General features: G+C 40.0%; 2 protein-coding genes across 8 annotated transcripts in view; one reads left to right on the top strand and one right to left on the bottom strand.

The window, feature by feature from the left end:
- Window positions 1–2,922, bottom strand: part of LOC139945810 (probable global transcription activator SNF2L2) — a 29,303-nt gene extending 26,381 nt beyond the window's left edge. For all 4 annotated transcript variants that reach the window (XM_071943251.1, XM_071943254.1, XM_071943253.1 and 1 more), the window contains exons 1-2: window positions 2,830–2,922; window positions 797–2,067 (exon numbers count right to left, since the gene is read on the bottom strand). In XM_071943251.1, coding sequence (XP_071799352.1) covers window positions 797–2,050 — 1,254 coding nt within the window. In that variant the 5' untranslated portion in view covers window positions 2,051–2,067; window positions 2,830–2,922. The remainder of the gene's footprint in view (window positions 1–796; window positions 2,068–2,829) is intronic.
- Window positions 2,923–3,094: 172 nt separating this feature from the next.
- Window positions 3,095–19,808, top strand: LOC139945955 (Fanconi anemia group C protein homolog). 4 transcript variants are annotated; one of them, XM_071943494.1, is made up of 12 exons: window positions 3,095–3,251; window positions 4,898–5,120; window positions 5,883–5,970; window positions 6,131–6,225; window positions 7,364–7,477; window positions 8,201–8,265; window positions 9,362–9,576; window positions 9,950–10,101; window positions 10,591–10,810; window positions 11,424–11,668; window positions 12,014–12,223; window positions 12,882–19,807. In XM_071943494.1, the coding sequence occupies exons 2-12, from the start codon at window positions 4,977–4,979 to the stop codon at window positions 13,146–13,148; spliced, it is 1,815 nt and encodes a 604-aa protein (XP_071799595.1). In that variant the 5' UTR covers window positions 3,095–3,251; window positions 4,898–4,976; the 3' UTR covers window positions 13,149–19,807. The 4 variants fall into 4 exon arrangements, with proteins under 4 accessions (XP_071799595.1, XP_071799597.1, XP_071799596.1 ...); XM_071943496.1 differs by having other exon boundaries at window positions 3,098–3,258; XM_071943495.1 differs by having other exon boundaries at window positions 3,098–3,263.
- Window positions 19,809–19,933: the final 125 nt, after the last annotated feature.

Here is a 19,933-nt window from a genome sequence, read left to right as displayed (position 1 = left end):
AAAAAGTGTTTGACTGTGTCGATTACAAGATCAGCAAAAGAGTTTGCTTATAAATTACAGAACTTTGGTCAGTGGTCCATTTGGTATTTTAAAATTTACGCACAGTATTTTGTGTACTTTCGGCCAGTCACCCTAAATAAAATCTGCTTATTGAATTATATTTGTACTTGATCAACTTCATATTACAAACTCACTAGGCCTGGGCGAATTATTCGAATATCCGGTTAATGGCGAATAGGTTTTCCTATCCGTAACCGCGAATGCCTTTTTTTTCTTAACCGGATATCCGCATAGGGCGCGAATACCTATTTACAAACCGGATAATTCTGTAATAACAACCGAGTAACCGGATATTCTTTAATATCCGAATATCCGCGGACGTCGGGCGACAACTGATATGAATGTTTTGTCTGAATTCTTATGAGACTTCTATTAAAAGACAGCATAAAACAGCATAAATTAAGTATTTAACTATGCTCACCTCCGTGAAGAGTTAAAACAATGACATTTCACACGTAATTTGTTCAAAGATTACAAAAGTTTTCCTTCACGTAGAGTCAATCACGATCAAAACCAAAAGCAAATCGCCATCTTTAAATTAGATCCGGTCATTTTTATGAATGAACCGAGTGATACTGTCTAAAACTAATATCAATCCGCCCATAAGATCTCATTCACAAACGAACAGCGCCCTCTAGCGGCAAAAAAGCTATTCGAATATCCGGTTAATTTCGGATAGTTGGCCAGCGGTATCCGAATAACAAAATTTCTCTATTCGCCCAGCACTAAAACTCACCCTTTGCAACGAGTTGTAATGTGTTTGGAAGTTGGGACTCTGCGCAGGTGAAGGCTCACGCCCATGGATTGGTCCTGAAGGAGGAGGTGGCGTTGGCCCCTGCATTGCCCCGCCCGGACCGGGTATAGGACCGGGTATGGGGCCGGGGGGCATTTGACTGGGCCCGGTGGGCATTTGACTGGGCCCGGGGGGCATTTGACTGGGCCCCGAGCTACCCCCTGGCCCTTGATTCATCATGCTCATCTGATTGGTCATTGGGTCTTGGTTGGGGACGTATCCTTGGCTTGTCATTGGTCCAGGTCCAGGTCCTGGAACAGGCATTGGACCTTGGCCCGGCATTGTGGACTGCCCTGGTATGGGGCCCTGGGTAGGCATCTGCGTTGGGTTGGCGATTGCTCCTTGATTGGGCATCATCCCACTTGGGGCTTGCCTACCCATGAACCCCTGGGTATCAGCATGTCCTTGGCTGCTTGCTGGACCTTGGAATCCTTGACTACCTGTATGTCCCTGGTTTCCCAATGGACCTTGACTGCCCATGTAGGTCTGGTTACCCATGTAGCCTTGACTGCTTGGAGGACCCTGGTTTCCCATAGGTCCCTGATTCATCATGGTCTCCTGGTTCCCAACTGGGCCTTGACTCTCCATCTGGCTCTGGCTAATCATAGATCCCTGGCCACCCATTTGCCCGGGATTACCCATCATCGGTCCATGACCACCCATTGATGCATGGTTCCCTGTAGTCGCCAAGTTCATCATGGGTCCCTGATTTCCTTGGCTGGGCATCGGAGGTTGGTTACCCATTGGGTTTTGACTCATCATCGCTGCCTGGTTTCCAACCTGGTTACCCATCGGCATCTGTCCTTGATGTTGCATCGACATTTGATGATGGGACATCGGACTCTGATTGGGCATCGGGGACTGACCGGGCATAGCGTTTGGATTCTGCATGGGAGATGACATTTGACCTTGAGACATCGGACTGTTGGCATGCATCATGCCTGGACCCCCCATAGGGCTATGAATAGGTCCACCCATCGGACTAGAGATTGGACCCCCGTGGATGGAACCTGGGCTTGGTGTAGGCATCGGGCGGGGGCTTTCCATTGGTAAACCGGACTGCGACATCGGTGACGGAGCAGGCATTTGAGATGGTATCGGAGATTGTTCGGCCATTTGGCCAGGGGCAGGCATAGATGCTAAGTCGGCAAGAGAGTCCTGCATAGGACTAGAGACTGACATGGCTTCATCGGACATCTTACTCCAAGATCCACCTGAAAATAGACAGACAAAAAACATTTATTAAGTCTTGGCCTTGCTCCAAAAAGAATGCCAGGACTCCGAAAACCGGTTTTCAATTTTAAACTGACTCCTACATTTAAAAATGGATAAGTATTCTGTTGAGCCTATGGAATGAAGCCTGGTCCTAGCTACTGGTTTTTGGGGATAACTTTCCGTATGGCCCCCACTTTTTCACAAATTTTTACAAAAAGGGACATCTCATTAGGGTAAATTAGATACTATACTATTTCATATCGATTGAAAAAATGGTGGCGCCATACCAAAACTTTTCCTTTTTACTCTCAACAAGTCGATGTAGGCCTAGGACAAGAGGTTTTTTAAAATATAACGTTGTTAATATTTTAAAACTTGAATTCGATTGAATGAACAAAAGCTTAAAAAGGGAAGGGAGAATAATAAAGAAAAATACGAAATGATCCGAATCCCGTCCAGTGAATACGTTGTCAGGATGACAATATTGGTGTGGACTCAGAGCTCAACAAACTACAGTTTATCTTCTTGGTTAAAACAATTCATAAAATATTATTTATACCGTCGGCCTGTCGCCGGTAAAATATGCACTAGCTCTGCTCACAAAACGGTACGGTGGAAATCTTAATGAACAAATAAAACAAAGGAAACGTCAGTAAAACCCACATTTTAAAACATGTAATCAATTATTTTCAATCACAACAAATCTCCACTTACTCAGGCTTATTTTAAACTTAACAATACGACATCGTTGTGTACTTTACCTGTGTTTTTTCGGACCAAATTTTAGGTCGACCGCGGTGTTCATGACAAAGAAAGATCGTCCATGTTGAATCCACACTCGGATTTTATCGGAAATTTCCGTAACATGATACCGAATCAACATGGTACCACGTCTAACACGCGCATTTAGATGCGCTGGGTGTAAAACAAAGTACCAGCGACGACCGATGCGCCAAAACATTTTTTTGTAAACCCATTCGCAAATGGGGTTTCATTCGCAAACGGTTCGTTAAATTGATTGACTGACGTGTGCGGTACATGGATCACGAAAACACACAGGGAGGTCGGGACAAGACAGCAAGAAGATAAACAAAGACTTTCAACTTTCAGCTGTCAGTGTCAACAGAGGATTTAAGTCTTCCTACTCGAGTGAAAAGGCTACAAAGGAGTTACATGAATAAGAGTAAAGAGTAATGTGTGTTGTTGTAGAAAATTTCTTTTGAAATTCAGTGTTTATGTTTTATTTTAATTCAATTGTGTTTGGGGGTGGGGTAGCAGTACTCCTAGAACTATTTCGGTTTCGTCCGGCTATCGTCTCCCGTAACCTCATAGGTTTATATCTCTCACGCGTTCAACGACCCATGGTTCAATGAATTTCGGCATCAGGAATCTCTCTTTTTTTTTTTTTTAATCTCGCCAAAATTAGGCTCTATGTGTCCTTTGATGTATCAATGTGTATTCTTTTGACCAGAGAATCCACTCCACAATCTCAAAAATTGTTAAAAATGATAAATTCTTACCGTAATTTCAGATTCCCTATCTACTGTACGTGTTACTCCTCTGCCAACAATAATTGAAAATTACCCGACCTCGTTTTGCGAAAATGCGTCACGAGAGGGCGGGTACGATCCGTGATTTGTGTACAAAACATACACGGAACCACGAAGCTCGCACAGGGTACCAGTATGTAAACGGCTGTGTGCAAAAAGTGTACATACTGGTACCCTGTGCGAGCTTCGTGGTTCCGTGTATGTTTTGTACACAAATCACGGATCGTACCCGCCCTCTCGTGACGCATTTTCGCAAAACGAGGTCGGGTAATTTTCAATTATTGTTGGCAGAAGAGTAACACGTACAGTAGATAGGGAATCTGAAATTACGGTAAGAATTTATCATTTTAAACAATTTTTGAGATTGTGGAGTGGATTCTCTGGTCAAAAGAATACACATTGATACATCAAAGGACACATAGAGCCTAATTTTGGCGAGATTAAAAAAAAAAAAAAGAGAGATTCCTGATGCCGAAATTCATTGAACCATGGGTCGTTGAACGCGTGAGAGATATAAACCTATGAGGTTACGGGAGACGATAGCCGGACGAAACCGAAATAGTTCTAGGAGTAGGGTAGCAGCCCACCTTGTCGAGCTGTTACAAGTGTTAGTGTTAGGCTCCGCTTTTAACATCGGTCTCATCACTGTCACCATTACTGTAATTACTGTAATGGTGACAGTGATGAGACCGATGTTAAAAGCGGAGCCATTAACAGCTCAACAAGGTGGGCTAGGGGTGGGGAAAACTTGTTGCATTGCAACAAGTTTGAATGACAAACACTGCAACTTGCAGTATTTGTCATTCAACTTCAATCATTTGAAGGCTGCAAGGAAGAAGAGGTTTTCATCCAGTCTTCAAAAGGCTTGATAACCAAAAACAAAACAACCTGAAAAATAGACCGAAACATGGAAAAGGCAAACAGGGAAATGAAACATTGCATTACTCAAAAGTTTTCTAAAATTAAATAAAACTTTTTATCATAGATTTTTAGAGAACTTTGTATGACTCATGGTACTCCCAGAAATATGAGGTTTGTTCCGCTATCATCTCCACGTGGAGAACACTCATCATAGGAGTAGACTAATAATGCCAGCCCCCCTTGTTTGGCTGTATAGTGTTATGGCTCTCATCTGTCTCATGGCCGATAAGATACGACATAATGTTAAAAGAGAGCCGTAACAGTCTCACAAGGTGGGCTAGTCTCATGGATTTGAGTCACAGATTTTATTGTATTGCTGAGATTCTGTAAATTTAACTTAACCTTTTATTCATTACAGGTTACAACAGGACTGTTCGTGACTGTATCCCAACTACCTCAGTATGATCAAAGACTAGTATGGTAGAAAGATATCCAGCATGGATGTAGAGAGAGTACAAGTCTGGTTAGAGCGAACTAAAGAATGGAACTCCGATCAAAGTGGAGAGCAAAATGATGGCTCTGGACACCGCAGTGAGCTGAGAGTTTTCCTGACAGATCTTCATCGTCAGCTTGTGGAGTGGGTTAGGCAGATAAAGTCTTTGTTTCATTTAGGGTTGTTTCTAGTCTTGGTGCAAGACGTTGTTGTTTGTTACAAATCATGATTCCCTGCACCACCCGCACTGTGTTGAGTGTATGTAGGCCCTATGGTTTTATTGTTTTAATAGCTAACTGAACGAGAAAGTCTTGCACCAAGACTAGGCGGTCTGGTGTTCTGATTAGCAGAGTGTGGGTTCGAGTCCTGGTGTTGTCCTTTCACCACTTGAAATAGAAGAAGAGGAACACATGGGACCTACGGCTTCACATCCCATCCGAAAAATGAACCAATAAAGGTTAAGTGTCTTACACAAATGTCATGACTTGGACTTGAACCCACACTCTGCTGTAATCAGAAACACCAAAGCTTGAATTGGATGCACTTAACCCCTCGGCCATGACACAGTCGGAACACAAGCCACATTCAAGAACCCAGTACATAGTGTTTAAGATAAGGGGGTTGGTCTAGGTGTTTTCTGACATTGTGACGGCAGTGTACGCCACAGAAACTTGTAAAACCTGACAAGGTATTAAACAGTATGGGTACTTAATAGCTCTGCATATATGTTTAAAGAAAAGAGCAAATATCAGCACCATGACGAACACCCACCTATGGTGGATACAGCACTGTTTTTTATTATCAGAAAACCCTACAGATTTCAATTCTTTCTTTCGACTACCCCCTCCCCAGCCCACTGTCAAAACAATATAAGCCTGCTGATTTTGTGTTATTGTTAATTGCTATCTAGGGTAGTCTCAGCAATGCACTGAAGAACATCCCAAATGTTGCACAACTTCTTGGAAGACTTTGCCGTAACCCAGCCGTGATGGTACAAGGTATAAGATACTTCGTAGTTAATAAACTACATCATTAGGATTTTAGATGATAGTGGATTGCTCATCGTTGCATCTTTACTCATTTCATGTTTTCTTTATTCAATATTTATTTTTCTAGAAACTCATTGCATGGTTTCTCTTTATTCATTTTTTTTTCTAGAAGATGTATGCAAGCTTGTTATTCAATGTGTGATGGACTTCTATACCAGTACACCTTGCAACCCTACGGAGGAAAAAGCTGTCAAATGGGCCCAGGTATTGATGCTTTCTCTTTCTCCACCATCTGCTCTCTTCATTTATAACAAAGAACCATCAAGAGCTCTTACAAAAAATTATCTTTGTCTCTAGTTATCTTCAATCTTCAGTTATTTCTTTTGACCCACCTAACCACAAAACTTTTAAAAATATTGTAATTTTATTATTCTAAATGGCCCCTTAGTGCTTAGTAAATGTTGTATCCCCCATCCCACCATAAGAAGCAGAACATATGTATTAAGACTAGATCCTGAGAAAATAGAATTAGCTGTTGCAAACTCATAAAAACAACAAAAAGGACATGTGGTATAAATGCAAAAAAATAGTTAGTGGCCAGATGTTTCGACCCTAGCAGAGTCTTTCTGAGAAAGACTCTGCTAGGTGGAAATGTTAGGCCATTAACTAGCCTAGGTTCTGTGACTGGTGGTAATCCCCAGCACTTGATTGGATTATAACTGTTTTATCTTAAACAATGTAATGGTTGAGTGATTCAGGCCTGATACTTCACAGAGGCAACAAAGGCGATTGCCTTCGTGTCCCCTGGTCATTGCCTTGGTGCCCTTGAAATGCTCCAGTACAAATTTGCAAAATTCATCTTAGGGTGCCCTTTACCAAGAAGAAAATGCCTTGGTTGTCTTTAAAAATATAATGGTTGAAGTGGACAAAAGATAAGGATTGTCTGGTCATGGTTAAGTGGAGTAAAGAGGAACACAATTAAATTGTTGGTTCTGAAAAGAGTTCATTTTATAGAGTTCATTTTCGCAGAGCTGCTTTATTAAGGTAAAAACCTGTGAGGGCAGAGGTTGATATTGTGTATACAAAAAAAGACTTTGGAGTGCCATGGTAGACTGGGGCGAGACTAAAGGGATGTCATTGGCCCAATGACCAGGGGTGGATTTCACAAAGAGTTAAGACTATTCTTATCTCGAGTTGGGACGAGTTACTCGTCCTAAACCTTAGGACTAGCCATACGTTTTTAATATCTCCTATTGGACTAGTCCTAGTTGGGACTAGTCCTAACTCTTTGTGAAATCGACCCCAGGGCACTATAATGTAAAGCATGGTTTTGTAAAATGTGCTATATAACGACTAGTTTTTATTGTCGTCTTTGATTGTTGTTATTTTCTGATTTTCACAGTCCCAGATTCTTCACTGTACATCATATTACAAAGGGAAGAAAAATCCATGCGTTGGGGTAGCGGAATCAGTCGGTTGCTCAGCGAGTCATTTTAACCTCACATCAACTTTTCAGGTGTGTGGTTTTTATTATTTGTTTACGTCATCTTTAAAGGCACTGGACACTATTGGTAATTATTCAAAATAATTGTTATCATAAAAACTTACTTGGTATTGAGCAATGGAGAGCTGTTAAAGTATAAAACACTGTGAGAACTGGTTCCCTCTGAAGTAACACAGTTTTTGAGAAAGAAGCAATGCCTCAAATCCTATATAAGTAATTTCTCACTCAAATATTAAAAGACTTCATGCACGAAGACTCTTATTCATTGTTATTACGCATCTAATAAAAGCTCACAAATTTGTGAAACAAGTTTGTTTTTCTTTCATTTTTCTATAGCAAATTTGATTACCAACTGGCAGTCAAAATGTTCACAGATTGTTTATTTTATGCATAATTGGGATACACCAAGTGAGAATACTGGTCTTTGACAATTACCAAAGGTGTCCAGTGCCTTAAACTAGGGTTACCTCCGATCAGCGCCCAGGACTATTTTCCATGGACGCCCTCAGTACAAAAACTGTATTAGTAAAAACATATTTCAAGTTACAACATCAAAATTGTTGAAAAAGAAAGACACCATGGTCTCCTGCTGAAATATCAAATGGTTTTTCAAACAATGTTTGAATGATTTTGTCAGTTAATACCATAGTTCCTTTTGGTGGTAAGCAGTTTGCAACAGCTAGTTATATTTTTGGGGGAATTAAAACTGTATCATCATCATTTTGTTTTAAACAGTTGTTGGAGTCAATGGTTGAAGATTTGTGCAAAGTACCTGTGACACGGTGGGATTCCAGGGCCAAGTAAGTAACCACAGCAGGTGAATAATTGCAAGTAAAAAAGCAGTACATGTTCACATTTATAAGTAAAACCTACAAGTGATTGTGAATGTTGTTAGTAGAAAAATTGTCAATAACCTGGGCCCAATTTCATAAAGCTGTTCATTGGAAAATACTGCACAATAAATTTATTTGGTATATGAGTTGGGCACCAGTCGCAACAGTGTGTGCGTTCGATTAGCTTCCCTGGGTCGACCCTGGTCTACCCTCGGTACGTTCAAATAGTTTTGACGTCATTCCAGGGGCTCACCTGGGTCAGCCCAAAATGCCCTGCTTGTGGAGTGGGTCACTTGGGGCTGGCCCGACATGCATGATGCCACCACAAGAGGGTGAGTGGTCGTTCCATTAGCTCTTGTGAGAACCGTTAGGTCGACCCAGGGAAGCTATTTGAATGCACCCAATGTAACCAATTTTTGCTATTAAAGAAAAGTTTTCCTGTGCTTAGTACGTTTTTGTGCTTGCAGGCTTTATGAAATTGGGCACAGTATGTGCACTGTATAAGTAAAACACTGCATTCAATTGCGGTAGCTACGACCACGCTTCTCCACTCCTGCTGAAATAGTAAATGGTTTTTGCAAATAAAGTGTGTAATAATTTTGTCAGTTAATACTGTGGCAGTGTCATGGCCGAGCAGTTAAGAGCACCGGATTCAAGCACTGGTGTTTGATCAGCAGGGTGTGGGTTCGGATCCTGGTCGTGACACTTGCTACATAAAATTGGGGAGGTAGTGCTTTCTGCTCTATCGGCCAGGCTTTGAATTGATGATATTCAAGCCTACATCCGTATGGACTGTGAATGGGGTAACCCTGTTTCAGCCCTGAGTAGGTGGCAATGGCCTCTGGAAAAATTAATTGTAGCCCACACCTTGAAGTGGCCTTCAGGCCTTGTGTGTCAGGCGACTTGCATAAAAAAAAAATATTTAAAAAAATATATAAAAAAATCCTCCATCAACCCCACTGGCTCCCAGTCCATCAGAGAAATGTTTTCCAAATCCTCATTGTATAAAAATGTCTCCACAATACCGCTCCTGCATTTCTAACCCTAATCAATTGTTTTACAGCTGCCGGGTACCCAGTACACAGCTCTCCAGCACCACATTGAGTCATCTCTCCGAGCTCTGCTTGCCATTGGTAACAAGTGGTTCAAGTGCTGTAGTGCCATTGGTTGAATGCTTGCTGAGTTGCCATGGAAACACTGCGGAAGATGCCCTGAGTCCAGCATTTCTTAAAGCCATAACAGAGTCACAGCAGAACGCATACACTGAGAAAAAAAATAGCTAGTGAAATTTTCTAATTTTTTCCCCCAAAACTTGGAAAAAGTTATGCTCATTCTTTTAAGTTTGGGTTTGAACAAAGAAAAACAAAACTTGAGTGGGACTTGAACCAACCACCTCCAGATAAATGTACCAGTTCTCCTACCAAATGAGCTATTCAGCCCTATGTTGGCGGTCTCCCTATTAGTCAATGACTTTGTTCAGGGGGTGCCAGTCAGAAGCCATTTAACCGGTAGCTCCCGTGTGGCCAGGGATCACACCCAAGTTTACTATACAAACCAGGGAGCCTGCAGCAAATTTTTTCTGAGTATTTTACTTGAAAATTTACCACTCATTCAGAAGGTTCATTTTTCAATCTTGCTTATTTTCCAACAGCCTTGACGATGACTTACAAAGGCAGAGTATCGCTGTGGACCAGGTACCTACCAGCTCTCGAGAGTGAGTTTCTAAACCTTGTGCAAGCGCTCATGGATGAGTATCCCTCGACAGAACACGACTCACAGCAGTTAATATCCAGTAGGAAACTGGTGAGTTCTGTGTTGTGATAGTACAAAACATTGTGAGAAACGACTCCCTCTGAAGTACCATACAGAAGAGGTAATTTCTCACTAAAAAATTGAATCTGAGAAAGATCCTCAGACCAGAAGTCTTCTCAGGCATCTGAGAGCACACAAATTTGTGCAACTGGGGCGTTTTTCTTTCATGATTCTCTTGTAACCTCGATGACCCCATTGAGCCATAATTTTCAGAGATTTTTTATTTTATGCATATGTTGGTATACACCGAGTGAGAATACTTTACTGTGACAATTACCAAACGTGTCCAGTGCCTTAAAAAGAGGAAGGGAAATGTCCAACAAAAATTGTGATGTTCTCCTTTTCCAAAAGGTAGAGTCCTCCTGTGAATGGGAAACTAACTTACATTAGTACTTTATCTATTGGAAAATGAGTGCATCACAATATTGAATGTGTTATTTTCCTCGCTCTATAACATCTTGACTGTGTTTTTCTCCCCAGCCTCTTGCCTGCGTTGAGAACCCGTCTATTAACACAGCCCTACAAGGCCTGATGGAACTGCTTCTCCAGAACACAGAGGGCAGCTCCTTTGTACTGAACCTCATGGAAGTCTTCTCTAAGTGTGTGCAAGAAACCCGTAAAGCTGCGAAGACAGCTGAATTTCATTGCAGAGTAACTGTAATGGATGGGTTTCGCAACCAGCTACAAGTGAACCCACTTGGTAAGAAAATAAAAAGGATTGAGATTGTTTTTATCATAGGAAATCTCCATAAGCTCTTTGGTTCAAATTGGACTTTGATAAACAATCATAACTTAAAAACTACAAAACCCATATATACTGCCCTCATTCGATTAATTAGAGCGATTGTTGACCTTTCGTTTGTGATGTGATGTTAAACTGGGGCGCTATCAAAAATTATTGAGAAAAACATGGTTGAAGGTGTTTTTTTATTTTTTTTATAAATTAATCTGTGCACCAAAGGGTTAAGAAAGAGGCTATAATAACACATCCTTTTTGTCTGGCAACTCACACCTGTTATCTCTATGCAATTCCTTTTCAAAACAGTGGACTTGTAATTGGATCAAACACAAACCAGGAGGGCTGCTGATCTGCCCCAGGCAGATTAACTGCTCATCCATTTTTGGTTTAATGACCCAAGTAATTCAATGAAAACACACCCACTCTGAGAAAAGGATAAATACAAACTCATAAATTCTTTAATGGAGCTTACCCATAATGTATTTTTCAAATTTAAGTTTTTTTGAATCGTCATGAGTATACAAAACATTTATCAACATGCATGAAAATTTGAATTTGCATTTCTCATCCCTAGACTTGCTAAACAGTCTGCTGACTCTTTACATTAACAACATCAGTAACCGCCTCATGCAGATGGCACTAGATGACGACCACGCTGGGCGAATCCATGTGTGGCTGCTATTAGTCAGATCCCCAGGGTGGCACCATGCAGCTGTTAGGATGCTACTGCATGGCAGTGCAGAATCCAGACCAGCATGCCTCAATATTATTGCTTGGTACAACATGCCACTGGTTCCTAATAGGCACCAACAGTACAAGGTAGGTCAAATGCCTTAAAGCAATCAATTCAAAAGGAAAAAAAAAGCAATTTTCTAAATTGATGCGGACATCATATTGTAGCGACAGTGCCGGATGATCAGAGAAAACCACTCGCCAGAGAGGGCGTCCTCTGGCTTTGGCGTTCTTCTTCGTGTAAAAGTCATGACTTGTTGAGTGTAAATAAAGCTCAGAACAAGGGACAGAAAAGCCAGTAAATAGTATTCCTGTGTTTATAAAAGTTGTGTGCATTGCAAAACCCGGTCAATGCCATTTGTTGGTTTCCAGTTTCCCACTCAGTGTTTTCGTCGACCTTTGACATTGTATGACCTCTAACCTCTTTGCTAGGCACGGCTCAGTGACCTTGTGACCTCACTGCGAGGTCTTTGCAGCAAGACCAGTGTACAACCTCGTGACCTTCACTGTGCATTCAACCCTCTTCATGCGGCAGAGGTTAAAGGTCATGGCCATATGCATAATGTGATCCATCCGCTGATGATGCTGTTTGTTGTTAACGGAAGGGGAACTCTTCAGTTGCTGGCTGACATTGTCAAATTGGTGAGTGAGATGTGAAAACAGAACAGTGAACACCTGAGTTCCGCGGCTTGTGAAATATCGCCCACCTACCTTTTAAGATGTACCCATTTACCTTTGAGATTCGTAGTGTATACAAACACAACTCTGTTGCAGTTGCACTGTGGACATCCCTTTGTTCTGTACACTTTAGGAACATCCTATCTTTCAACACTGTAAAAAACCACTGTTGTGGCCGTGTTTCAAAAGAATCTGTATTTTTGTGAGATGTTTTTTCTCTGGTCGGCGACCAGATCAGAAATATAATTACAAACAGTTTGCTGGTTGTTTGAAGTTTGTTCTTTGCCTCATAGGTTTTTAACAAGCAGTTTAAATTATTAGAAATAGTTTTGAAGAGAGAACGCCAACATTAAAACAAGAGCTCACTCAGTTGGTGGATCACCAGCAGAAATCTGAAGGTCATTGCTTTAAAATCTACTCTAGTCAATTTTTCTGTGTTCAACCCAAAATTATTTTCAATTGACCCAAGAGAAGCTTTTAAGCCAATTTGCTTTAACAACAATATTTTAAAAATCTTCAGCATTGCAACTTTTTTTTTGACAGGGGAAAGCTTGATGCAAACTTAAATTTTTAGAGAGCTATGAGTAACAATTTTAAAAATCGTTTTTTATATTTTTTTTAGGATATGGGTGACAAAGAACCAAGTGCTGCAACCAGCTTCATGTTTCTCCTTGAGAGTGTTGAATTCAGCACCATGTGGGATGCTACATCACAACAGGGGTTCGGTAACCGTGGAACACACGTAAACGAGGCACTGAGGGAATGTAAAGGTGCTTACCTGGCAGAGTACCAACAACAGCGACTTTTAGGGAAAGCTTTAACTCTGACCGAGAAACAACACTCTGATTTGCTGGGGCGATATGATAGAATAGTCAGGCTGGTCATGTGACACTAGTCATGTGACACTCTAAATCGGACATAGGCCATGTCAGCTCCGTTTTCGCCAAAGCTCTTGCTGATCATGCAAAATTCATACGATGTGTACAGGTAGGCATGGATGCATTTTGGCCGTCGTAACCAATAACCGTTTTGGTCAATGGCCAGTGATCAACCAATGGCAAGTTTAACCGAAACGGTTAAGACTGCGAAAATGCACCCCATGTTTGGCACTGTGCCAGCGGTTATGAGGTTCCAATGCATGTAACAGTTCAAGATTTACCACACAAACCACAAAACGCCATTTCTGCTAATTACATGTAGTGTATCTAAGGGTGCGTTCGTTTAGCTTCCCTGGGTCGACCATGGAGTGTGGTGGGTTTTTATTCCAGGACGCACGTGGGTAATTATCTGCTCACGTTCGTCCTAAAAAAAAAAAAACGCCACACAACGGGGTCGACCCAGGGAAGCTAAACGAACGCACCCAAAATAAGTGTCTTGTCCTAAAACTTTTACTTCTGACTGGCACTTTCGAACAATGTTGACAAAATAGGGAGAATGTCAACATTAGAGCAAGATGGCCGAATCGCTACTTTGTGTAAAATACTGACGATGAACTAACTGGTTTAAAAACCACTGCGAAAGACCTTTTTGAATATATATGACTATATTTTGTGAAATATTTGATCTTCCATCAATATGTTTAAAATTATTTTGGTGTGCTCTATTAACTTTTCCTGAGGCTGAAGCTGGGGTTTAAAGGGAGAAATATTCTGTGAATTTGTCTTACTTCAATTTGAAATAGAAGTATTATACCTGCTTAAATATTTGTTGATTGTTAAGAAAATTTCGACTAACTCAATGTGAATGGAAGTATTTTTACCAGCATCAATATTTACTAATTGTTTAGGAAATTTGACTTTACTTCAATGTAAAATGGAAATTTTACTGGCATCAATATTTGCTAATTGTTTAGGGAATTCCGCTTACTGCAATGTGAAATTGAAGTATTTAATCCGCATAAATGTACTGTTAAATGTGTTTAATATTAAAACAGACCGTCAAACAACTGAGTTGCTTTCTAGACATTGTATGGTATTTATTCTTCATTTATAGCATAATTATACATAGGCTTTGCCACCATTTTAAGTGCACAAACAACACAATTCTTATAACCCTAACGTTTTACTTACAGACCAAGTCCACAACTTTTTAAATCTACTTTTTTTTTTTCCACACACACACAAAATGGCAACACACAAATGTATCATTATTTTTTTAATTTTCAGTCTATTGCAGCGCATAGAGTCAAGGAATGTCACGTCCTGGCATTGTTCATTATATAATGCATCTACAAATGTATTGTACCTGTCTGTACTAACCTAGTTGTAAACTTCGAAATCAAAACAATGTATGCAAACAAGCAGTCCACAACATGTAGTTAACGATAAAATAATTCTGTACAAGTAATAAAAGTGGCCATAACATTCCAGTACTGTACATATTAAAGCAAGCCAAAAAAAGTGTCGGCATCTACGTGTCAATAAATAAAATATATTAGGCAAGTGGTATATGAATGGCAGGATTCGTATACGAAAACTAGTACCACAACCCATTCGAATTACAGATTGACCGAAAAATTATTTTTTCAAAACCTGGAATACGCACACCTTAACGGAAAACCACCGATACTAAGTTAATAATAAATACTTAATTAATCATTACAATTTCAAATAATATTGTTCGATAATTTTGTGGAAGAAAAAATTTAACATCATTAAGAAACGCCATTGATTCACTGATAACAGAAGTCACGCCAGTCAACAAATAAGATGTCTGCTCATTTCTACTAATTAAGCAAACAAGATTGTCAAGCAATATTTACTCCTTAAAGGCAGTGGACACTATTGGTTATTTAAACCTCACTTGGTAACTAATGGGGAGAGGTTGTTAGTATAAAGCATTGTGGGAAACGGCTCTCCCTGAAGTGACGTAGTTTACGAAAAAGAAGTAATTTTCCACAAATTTGATTCCGAGACCTCAGATTTAGAATTTGAGGTCACAAAATCAAGTATTTGAAAGCACATAATTTCGTGTGACCAGGGTTATTTTTCTTTCATTATTATCTCGCAACTTCGACAGGTTTTCACAGGTTTTCACAGGTTTGTTATTTTATGCATATGTTGAGATACACCAAGTGAGAAGACTGGTCTTTGACAATTGCCAATAGTGTCCACTGTCTTTAAGCAGCTCTATGAAATTAGGTCCAGGGCACAATCTCAAAGAGCTGCTTAAGCATAACAAAATGTAATGCTTACCAGAATATCTCTGACTGGTATCCAACTAATTTTTGCTTAGCAGAAATTTAAGCACTATTTTTTACTTCACTGCTCTATGAAACTGGGTCCTTGTGTTCATATCTCTAAGATGAATGCACATTGAGTAATACCAGTATGGCACCAGTCTACTGTTGACTCTGCTCTGGTGTTCGACTTGACCATATTATTCTCAAACTTCAATATCAGTTAAAACTCAAATGTTTATTATAACAGGCTTGACTAAATCAACGCAAAATATATACATTTTTGTCTCAAAGCCGATAAATTACTAACAATATAAACCAATGCTTTAAATCAAGTAAAATTTTATAGTGTTTTTACCCCTCCATGATGTACTGCGTACATTCTTACCACATTTTACCAACCATGTAATTCTACTTCCTTTAAAGTATGGTAAAAATACTGCCCAACAAGACAAACTTTTAAACCAATTACAATCCACGAATACATGGGAAACACTTTGTGCACAATTCAAGCATAAAACTACGTTTACCATTGCACATTGCCTACATTAATTACACTTGTTGTCTATTAGCTGGATGGCTCAGTTCAGCACCAGTACAGTTATCTAGCGGTTACAGGTTCGAGTCCAGAGTTGGGAGAATACTTGTACAGTCATTTTAATGAAAGCTGGTTGGGGTCCATCTTAAGTAAATGATTTGGATAGCCTTAAATCAAAGATTTGAGGTTAAAGGTCAAAGTCCTGCTTCCGCAACTACATGTAGCTCACTTGGTTGAGCACTTGAACAGTTAATTTTAAGCTAGCGGGTTCAATTCCACTTTCAGCACATGGCTTAGTTGGTTTAGAACCAGAGCAATGCTCCAAATGCTTCAGGTATAAGTTTGACATGTTCTATAATCCATATCAGCATATCTACATGATTAGTTGTAGAAGTCTGTAATCTTGTAGGGATAAACACGACATTATTTTGTTTAATTTATTCTGGTTGTGAAGCCAGGACTCTAAGAAATGTGAAAGTAATCACTATACTAGCCAAGAACCGAATAAAGAGAAGACAAGGAATGAAGTTTCAGTTTGAGATGTGGGAGAAAAACCCCAGAGAATTATTCCAGGAAAAACCCATGCAGTCAGATAGGGACTGAAAACCTTATCCACATAGTGCCCTTTGTGTGATTCGAACCTGGGTCCTAGAAAGGGAGGGCAAAGAAAGATACCACTCGCCAACCGGACTGCGTTTGTGTACAGTTTGTTTGGGTATGTTTGCTTGCGAGGCAGTGCTCATGTACGAGTCGAGCGGATATGAGTTAATATAACTCTGGAAAAATATTTATCTAATTTCATAATCAAATGAAGTATATGATCAAGCTTTCTTCATAGCAAATAAAAGTGGGCGCATTGCAGCACAGATTCAATGGCTTCTTAAGATTATGGACTTCTAAAAAAGTCTTTTTAAAATCGGTATTTCCAACAACAAAAATGCAAAAATAAAATAAAAATGTCAGCTGATTGTCAAGCTAGTAGCAATTGTCTAGTATGAAGAAAAAAATCAAATCATTTATGCAATTGTCATGGCCATAAAATTAAGAATTTGTGGAGCGCTTTCAAAAAATAACTGTATACAAAATATTGTAGACTTTGTAACAAAACTACAATTCTTGGAATTAACCTAGGACTCTACTTTGAGAGGAAGAAGAATTAGTGAAACAATAAACAGCGGTGAGAGCAATGTATGAAGAGACATGCAACAGCAGTTGACAAGTTAGATGAAAAACATGGAACGTGAATTTTATATATTTTATCCAAAATGCAAAGTGAATATTTTGCGCGTCATGGTAGGTCAAACTGTTATAACAGCACCTATGGTTACTGTCAGTTTTAAACATTTTAGTTATGTTCACCATTTTCCTCTTAAAATATATAATTTTCTTGTTGTCTAAAATAAGTACTGGTTTATAACTGAGCCACCATTTCCACGAAAACCTTTAGCCGGATGGTTTTTCAAGCACTTCATGTACAATCCAAGGTCCACAAAAAAAAAGCAAATGGTTACCATGGTAATTGGCTGTTTTTCTTTATATGTTACAATTAATGAAGCTTTTTTTTTTATTTCAAATGTTCACATCGATTTGTTTAAATTTCTTAAATGTAGCGACTATTTCTACAGAATAAAAACGTTGTACGTCTTTATATACATTTATATTTACAGTCATCGTTCAGTCAATTTAAACCAACCCAATTGTTTGTTTGTCTATTTCTTAATTCATCAGTAAGAGGTCATTAAAACAAAAGAGACAACACATACAAGTTTTCAATTTCACAATTCCGGAACCAGACTAGAGGTTTTTGTTTTTGGACCCCCTAAGGTTGTATGTAACATGGTTGTTACAGCTTTCGGCTACAACTGTTGCTAAGGACATCCTATACTTCTGATCCTGCCATAGCCGTAGCTGTAGCCGCTCACTTTTACCCACCCTGACCTTCTGTAAATTAGTACACACACTTTTAGAGACCATTTCTTTCAACACAATCATCACCAAAGCACAGACACTGCTAATATTATTTCTTTCGTGTTCCACGTTGCCTTCGTAACCGTTTGTTATCAAATGCATATGGTTGAAAAGATGTTTTAAAAGTAGAATACAATGATCCACACAAATTTGCCTCAAAATTGCGTGGTTTTCCTTTTACTTTGAAAACTGACACGGTCGGCCATTTATGGTAATCAAGAATTTGACTCACATAAATGGCCGACCGTATTAGTCAACGAGGTAAAAGAAAAACCATATTTGTGTGGTCATTGTATTCTACTTTTAAAACATCTTTCCAACCATATGCATTTTATAACAAATGGTTACAAACGCTTTTCAAAGACCAACTCGACTGATCCAAGGCAACATGTTCCTTTAATCAAATTTTGTCAAAACATCAGCAGAACTAACATGAAACAGAAAATGTAGTTTTTGACCTTAGGTGAATGGAAGTAGGTCAAACCTTGCTGCCGTCTGCTGCGACTTATGGGCATTTTGGTACAAGCCGCTTGTGGCCACTATCATTGGGTGCGTTCCTTTAGCTTCCCTGGGTCTACCCCGCGGTGCTCGCTTGGGTGAGCCCCTGACAAGAGCTAAACGAACGATCACACTTGCCCTCTCGTAGTGACGGCAGGCACCTCAGGTCACCCCCAAGTGACTCACTCCACAAGCAGGGCACTGGGGGCTGACCCGGGTAAGCCCCGTCAAAGCTATTCGAACGTACCGGGGCAGACCCGAGTTCAATCCAGGGAAGCTAAACGAACGCACCCATTATGGTCTCTAAAAAGTAGGCTGGTGTCTGAATTGGCAGTTTTGGCAGCGGCCGATTCTAAGGCAGCCGCAGCCACAGCCAATACTTCAGAAACGGCTAATGTCCGTCTTTGTCATGGTTCAGCCATCCTGTTTTTCACTCTTTCAAACCTATGTAGCCAAGCTGAGGCTGATACGAAAAATGAGTCTGGTTCCTTGATATGAGATAAGAATAAGTACTATGATTGTCACTATGCATACCAGGAACCAGACAAAGATAACCACATCATGATAAAGGTCTAAATAACAAGCAACATAGGGGGTCCATTTGTTTGTCAGTATAAAAAGCAGCTAGGGCTCAACCTCGTTCCCATGGGTGTATAAATCTCACCTCGCCTTTGTTCTTAAGTGAATGGTTCCAGTTATGGGTGCGTTCGTTTAGCTTCCCTGGGTCAACCCCGGTGTGTAACGGTTTTTTTCCCAAGACGAACGTGTGCAGGTAATTACCCACGTTCGTCCTGGAAGAAAAAACCGCCACACATGGGGGTCGACCCAGGGAAGCTAAACGAACGCACCCTATATTTCATTTTTTAAACCATTAACCTGCTTTACAAGCACACCTGAATACATTTCATTCCAAGTTTGTAAATCTGATAAATTTAACATCTATTAAACCTGAATCACTTTAGGAAATAAATACCTTCTTAAAAACTAGGGACCAATTTCATAGAGCTGCTTAAGCAGAAAGTAATGTTTTGCTAAGCAACAAAAATGCAGGGGACCAGTCATGAATTGTACCTATGACATGGCATTTTGGCTGGTACTAGGATCAGGGTATAAGTATAACTCTGTTGTGCTTAGCTACTTTCTTGTGCTTACGCAGCTCTTTGCAATTGGGCACTGAGGTTAAAGGAACACGTTGCCTTGGATCGGTCGAGTTGGTCTTTGAAAAGCGTTTGTAACCGTTTTTTATAAAATGCATATGGGTAGAAAGATGTTGCAAAAGTAGAATACAATGATCCACACAAACATGCCTCGAAATTGCGTGGTTTTCCTTTTACCTCGTCGACTAACACGTCGGCCATTTATGGGGGTCAAAATTTTGACTCCCATAAATGGCCGACCGTGTTAGTTCGCACAGTAGAAGGAAAACCACGCAATTTCGAGGCAAACTTGTGTGGATCATTGTATTCTACTTTTAAAACATCTTTCCAACCAT

This window comes from Asterias amurensis, chromosome 13 (genome assembly GCF_032118995.1).
Source record: "Asterias amurensis chromosome 13, ASM3211899v1".
In the NCBI taxonomy this organism is placed as follows: Eukaryota; Metazoa; Echinodermata; class Asteroidea; order Forcipulatida; family Asteriidae; genus Asterias; species Asterias amurensis.
Note: the sequence above shows the minus strand (reverse complement) of the source record. Positions and strands in the feature narration are given on the sequence as shown.

Excerpts from the sequence above, each read along its gene's own strand:
- LOC139945955 (XM_071943497.1), top strand. The coding sequence starts at position 4,977 with ATGGATGTAGAGAGAGTACAAGTCTGGTTAGAGCGAACTAAAGAATGG. Across the intron at positions 5,971-6,130 it reads CCCAGCCGTGATGGTACAAG|AAGATGTATGCAAGCTTGTT; the intron begins GTATAAGATACT and ends TTTTTTTTCTAG. Across the intron at positions 10,811-11,423 it reads GCTACAAGTGAACCCACTTG|ACTTGCTAAACAGTCTGCTG; the intron begins GTAAGAAAATAA and ends TCTCATCCCTAG.